This window comes from Gavialis gangeticus, unplaced genomic scaffold, assembly GCF_001723915.1.
Source record: "Gavialis gangeticus isolate Ggan-Ray unplaced genomic scaffold, GavGan_comp1, whole genome shotgun sequence".
Classification (NCBI taxonomy): Eukaryota; Metazoa; Chordata; order Crocodylia; family Gavialidae; genus Gavialis; species Gavialis gangeticus.
In genome coordinates, this window is record NW_017728982.1 from 1,471,480 (window position 1) to 1,477,722 (window position 6,243).

The 6,243-nt window shown below is 46.7% G+C and overlaps 1 protein-coding gene across 3 annotated transcripts in view; it reads left to right on the forward strand.

Annotated features, from left to right (window-relative positions):
• SIK3 (SIK family kinase 3) overlaps positions 1-6,243 on the forward strand; it is a 58,346-nt gene that overhangs the window by 14,196 nt on the left and 37,907 nt on the right. For 2 of the 3 annotated variants that reach the window (XM_019512361.1, XM_019512378.1), the window contains exon 3: positions 4,219-4,380. In XM_019512361.1, the coding sequence (XP_019367906.1) occupies positions 4,219-4,380 (162 nt within the window). Of the gene's footprint in view, positions 1-244; positions 573-4,218; positions 4,381-6,243 lie in introns of those variants that run through there. The other variant, XM_019512369.1, reaches the window with a different exon arrangement.

Sequence of the window (6,243 nt, forward strand, 5' to 3'; positions counted from 1 at the left end):
GTTGTTGGTTTTTTTGGCAAGCTAAGACGGCAATGGTTAACTTTCGAAATACAGTTGCCCTTCCTGGTATGTGAAGTATTCTTTAGCTTCATTGTTTTTTATCCGGCCTCTAGAGTTTGTACTGAAATGTCAGCATTTCTGCAAACGCTGTGCCTACATGCAAAGCTCGGGGATGGGCCTCGGCTCTGGATGTCTCCCGTAGATGTGAAATTTCACTTCTAAGCTTCGAGGAATGCTTGCAGCCTGAGCGGAGCGTGTTGAAACGGGGGAGGCAGCGCTCTGTGGGTGGTGGAGAACTGGGGCGAGCTGCATTTGAGAATCAAGCTCTGAAGTGTGTGTTTAACTGCCCTGTGCATTTGCAGTGGCCTGTTGGGCATACTCCAAGGAGCTGAGAAGTGGTACTTGAAGGCAGAAGTAGAACCAGAGAGTTTTGGGAGGAGATGGGGGTGGGAAGGGAAGAATTACCCCATACGCAAACTCCAGATGTCCCATAATTAAAAACTGAAGTCCTACATGCCAAGTTGTGTGATCCTGCAGTCCCTAAGGGAAGCGACCTAAGGGAAGGGAACTTGGTAAGACTGAGCACGTGGAAAAACAAATTCTTTAGAGCCTGAGAGAATACGTGAAATCGGATCAATTGAGGGTCAGAAATGATTCTTGCTTTACAGCTTGTGAAGTCTGGGTTTAAAAATGATCCAAGTGCAATGTTTTCATTTCCTTTCCTTTCATCCTGCCCTTTAATTTGTGCTTGGACCCGGGAAGAACCAAAGTGTCTTTGTGGGAGCCTTGTTAGAAACGTTCCTCCTGCAATGGCAGGTTGGGTTTCGGGGGGGGGCGGCGCGGGGGGGAAGTGTGAGATTTACCTTTTTTGAAGTGTAATGTGCATTCTCCATGCTGGTTTCGGAATATTGAGTTTTGCTTCATCGAGTGTGTTTTTATTACCTCTGCAAACACAACTGCCAGACCTGCAAAGTTCGGAGCATGCAAGTGACTTGATTAGCCTGAGGCCTGCCTGGATCCAGGACCTCTTCATCAGTGGCAACGTTTCTAACGTGGCTCCCACAAAGACGCTTTTTGGTTCTTCCCAAAGGAGCTTACACCCAGGAGTGGTGCCTTGTGATACCTGGTGAGACTGCTCTTGCTAGCAAATGCTTGAAGGGTTGCATTTAAATAGATGCTTTCCCCACATACAGTCCTGTACAGACTTGCTTGCTAAATAAATCAAACTTGTCAAGGTTTGGGGGAAGATTGTCATTCTGATCAAACCCCAGAGAATGACTTGCTGTTCTTCAGAAGCAAGCAGAACTGTTTTGATGAATTTTGTTAATTAGCACCTACTGCAAAACAATGGTTTGTCAGGTATGCTAATTAATGGGTGGCTTGGCAGAATAACCACCTGATGGGGAAACCTTCACGACCTGGTTATTTTTATTCTCTTCAAGAATGGAAGTCTTTCACGCTCTCTAATGAATGCACTTTATGAAGCAAAGTACGTTGAACCACCTGGGCTTCGGGTTCTGGATATCTAGACTTCACATCGGTGGTCTCTTGGCCACAGTGGGGGGCTGCAACCTTTCTTCTGCAGTCCCCGTTCTGAAAGCATTATTGCAATGGGTTGCTGGCTTCTGTCTGTTCTGAAAGAAGCCACGGTCCTTGCCGCTATCTCCCATCAAGACCTGCCCCGCCTCGATGTGAGAGATCGCTTCTGTATCTTGCTGAACTGCCTCCTGAGGATGTCTAGGGGTTAAGCTTAATGTGCTGTACAAAGTATATAGAAAGATGGAAATTTCTCTTGGGTTTTGCCTGCTGGTGCATCTGTTCATCTTCTCCGTGACTTGATTTTAGCTCCAGCGTGGCACAGAGTGCAGTGTAATTAACCTGGAGGATGTGAAAGATAATGGACATGTACTTAACCTTCTTCCTTCAAATTGCTTTCAGCCAAGAAAATTGACTCAAAACTGAAGTTGAACTCGTATATTAACTCATGAGCAGCGTCTGAACTGACGGCAACAGAAAGTAGTCTGTTCTCAGCAGATGGCATGTATTGTGTCCCCATGTGCGGACACATGTTCATTTGCAGTGGTGTGAATTGCCTATTGTTGTAGTGCTATAAAAATAAATAGAAGTAAGGCAGTGTAGAGTTAGGAGAACCTAGTGTCAGTTGCTTTGTTCTGTGTTTGCTGTCTTGCCCGAGTGTAAAAGCAGACCAGTGTCTGAAACACGTGACTTAGCTGTGCTGTTGTGCCCTTAGAGAGAAGGGGCCTGAATAGCACTAACGGTGTAGGGCTCGGTATGGAGTTGCTCTTTCCGTTGGTTACGTAAACTCGGCAAGTCTTCCAGTTATTTCCACGTATGGGATATTTGGATAGTGCAGGCGCTCCAGGGTGCCTTAACCCAGTGTTTGTCAGGCTTTCTCATAGCGTGGGTCCCATCTTCGTAGTCTTGTGGCAACTCTTCCCAGCCCTCTTGGCAGCCACGCAACTTCTCTGGCACCCCGGGCAGGTGCTTACAGAGCGGCGAACACGTAGGAAGGCATTGGCTTGTTAATCATTTGACTGGTGGCTCTAGCTTCCCCTCCTTCTCCATCATGTACTTAGAAGAGTGTGTAGGACTGCAGTAGCTGACGGAAACAAGGAGCTGGAGCTAGCATGGTATAACCTGCTAGCCAGTGGCGTGCGAATCCCAGCTGATCCACAGATTGACAACTGCTCCATAATAAAAGAATAAGGGCAAGCTTTGAACACTCCTCAGCATGGAGCAGAGCCCCCTTCATTACCAAAGGAACTGCTCGTCCTTGAGTGTTGCTGCCTGCAATAGTCTAGCTGCTTTTCTGTATTTTCCACCTTCCTTCCCCCTTGCAACTGGCAGGGAAGCGTAGCTAGTAGCTGGCTCAGCTTCTGGCCTTTGGATTATAGCTCTCCAAGCAAACCTCTGAGAGCTCAGAGTAGTTTGACAGCTCCTCTTGGATGAATCGTGACTTTTCAAAGCCATGTCTCTGTTTTGCTGTTGGGTGGTTTTGAAGATGCCAAGTGTATTGATCAAACTTGGCTTGCAGTAAGATGCCTCTGTGATCTAATAAGCCACGTGGGGTCCAACTGGGTCAGAGTTTGCATGGGAGACCCCAAAGAAAAGGCTTTGTACTGTAAGGGCCTTGGAAATGTCCGGCTGGCTGTGGCCTGGGATCCATCTAGCCCAACACCCTGACTGCAACAGTTGGCATCAGCTGCTTCAGACGGAGGCACGGGAATGCAATAGCAGATGTTCTCATCTGCCCCACATGTTAGGTTTCACTGTGAACTAATAGTGAGAGATTGTCTTAAGCCCTGAGGCTGGGGGTTGAAGTCCCTTCCCCAGTGTAACTGCTCTCAGGTGCACAGTGGAATGTATTGGCTCCAGGCGGGAATTTTTTGACAAAATGTTTTTGTTGGAAAACGCCGGTTTGCTGAAAGGAGAATGTGTTGGGGGAGACGTGTTGGCTTCCATTAGTGTCCTTGGGGGGGTTCCCAGGTCAGGGATGGTATTTCTGGTCCAAACCAGAGGGAGGGAGTTGGATAGAGCTGCACTTGAACCCTGGTCTCCCACTTCCTAGGGGAGCCTCACGCTCTGGGCTTGTAGCTTTTCTGGGGTTGGCCTGTCACCACTTTTATAAAACATTTCTGAAGGCCTTAAATTGTTCTGGTGGGGAACAAAAAATGTCAGACCCTCAACACTTTTCATTAACCAGCCCTTGTTTCCAGCCAGCCTGGCTTGTTGTTCTTCGCATCCGGACTGATGCTCTCTTGGCTTGTAGATAGGCTGTGGCCGACTTCTTGTGGCATCATTTTGAGCTGTTTCTTAACTTAACGTCCGGTCTTGCACCCATTGAAGCTGTCGGAGCCAAAGATAAACCTGTGACAGGCTCTGCTTGTCGGCTGCAAATCTCTGTCCCTCTATGAATGTGGTTGTGAAAGTGCAGGTGTCACTTTTTCTGCCTATTGAAATATCCTTTGTCCTCATGGCAAAACTGAAAAATGCAGTTACATTCATGGCATGAGTTGATTTAACAAACCCCAGTCACCTGTATTTTTAATTATTCTGCAGCTTGTACTTAATGGAGGGGATTAGGTCCTTGTAATTTCATTTCTTTTTGCACATCTTTTGTTACGAGTACATTGGAAGGCCCTAAGACTGGTTTTCCTGTGTTGGTAACAGTTTTGTTCTGTTCTTGGCTCCCTACAGATCATCTGGTAGCCCATGGGCGGATGGCAGAGAAAGAAGCACGGAGGAAGTTCAAGCAGATCGTTGCTGCCGTTAACTTTTGTCACTGCCGTAACATAGTACACAGAGACCTGAAGGCAGAGAATTTGCTCCTGGATGCTAACCTTAATATCAAAATAGCAGGTGAGTGGGGGCTAGCAGATTGGGAGGAAGGCAGCTGCTTTTAGAGGTTAATAAACGGAGGCACTAGCTGTTTCCAGCTATTCAGAAAGAAGGAAGCACAGTTCAGTTAAAGGAAATTTAGGATTTCTGCGTGGCCTGCAGCCCAGAGCTAGAAAATGACAAGCTAGAGAGCGATGATTTATATTACCTTTAATGCAGCTAGAGACCAGGCTTTTACTCTGCAGGCAGCTGTGGCGCTACAAATACGATGGTGCTCCAATCCCCTGCGCTGGGCAGGAGAAATCTAGAGGCTGACCTTGAGATTTTTTTGTATCCAGCTGTCAGTTTAAATTTATTTAAAAGGGGACTGGGGTGGGCAGCAGGGGAGGGAGAGAGCCATCTTTTTATTTTTCCACAGTTTTTGCGTAGGGGATTAAGAGGAAAAGAAGCTGTTTGGGACAATTACATTCTCTTTGTATGGGGGAGAGAATTTCCCCTGTAGTTCACCAGGGTAATGGTGTGTCCAGAGTGCAGCAGCAAGGTGAGGGTAATACCCATGCCCTTGAAACATGTTTCCAGCAGCTGGCATCTTGTGTGGCGATGGAGCTTCTCTTGTGGCGTGGCAAGAGTCTTAGTGAGGTCAGTAGATATTTTCCAGCAAATAACTTGCCTTCCAGTAAAGGCAACAGTTCAAGCACTTTCTAAACTGTTCTTGCTCAGTCTTCATGTCTGTATTGTTCTCCAGGTTGAAAGCAAGCCTGACTTCTTATTTTATTTTTTTTTGTCTGCTGTCATAGACCTAGCTGCCAGAATGATTGAGCTCATATTGTGGCTTCAGCCCTTTTGGCTTGTATCTGGGCACACCAGCTAGTCCTGTCTTGGTTTGGATGCATGTGAATGGTGAAACAAAAGCAGGAGAGATTTCTTTGGTACTTTCCCTTTGGCAGAGCTAATTGCTCTCCGTTTGATTCCATTGATTCGTGGATCCCCAGCACGTGCCAGAGCTTTAGAGAGAACTTCGTATCCCTTCATTAATAGGCTTCTGCTTCCTCCCTCCTATCCAGTGGCAGGGGTGCAATGCTAAGGTGACACACAAGATTAATGTCCCATGTGAATGATTCCTGTCTCTGCCTCCTGCATACTTATTTTTCCTCTCTCTAATGTGTTTGTGCATTTTAATTTTCAATATTTTAGTGAATATCCATATTGTAGAACCTGGGAGCACTGAAATAGTGAACGGCTTGTCGGCATTTCAGTTATAAAACCCCTTTTAGAAGGATTTATAACTCAGCTGAAATTTTGCTTCAGGCTGTACCTTGGCCCAGAACTTCAGTCTGGGAGCAATTTTTAATACTGACCTGATTTTAAACCAAGTTTAGGAACTTCTTTTTTTTTGTGAGCCGGCATCTCAAGATGTACACTTACATTTTCCAGGTTTGAACTGAAGGGTTTTGGTCAGATGCCTGTCGCAAGAAATGGTCTAGCTCGGAAAAAACGTACAAGTCCACGCTTTGTACTTCTCTGAATCACATTTTCTTTTTTTCTTTCCCTAACGCCCCGTGCTGGGCTGTAGTGCATGTGCAGCAGCAGCTTCCTGGGATCCTAACGACTTTCCTTTTCTTCATGGTGGGACTCAACGCATGATTGGGCAGTGAATGTCAAGGGCTATAGGCTGTACAGGAGGGACAGGATAGGAAAGAGAGGTGGGGGCGTGGCAGTCTGTATTAAGGAGGAATACACATCCTCGTCAATTAGTAAGGAGTCGGGGGGGGGGCACTCTGAAGTGCTTTGGGTTAGGGTACAAGGCAGTCGAGGGGAAAGGGACTTAACGGTGGGAGTCTACTACAGACCTCCCAACCAGGGAGAGGAGCTTGACCAGGAATT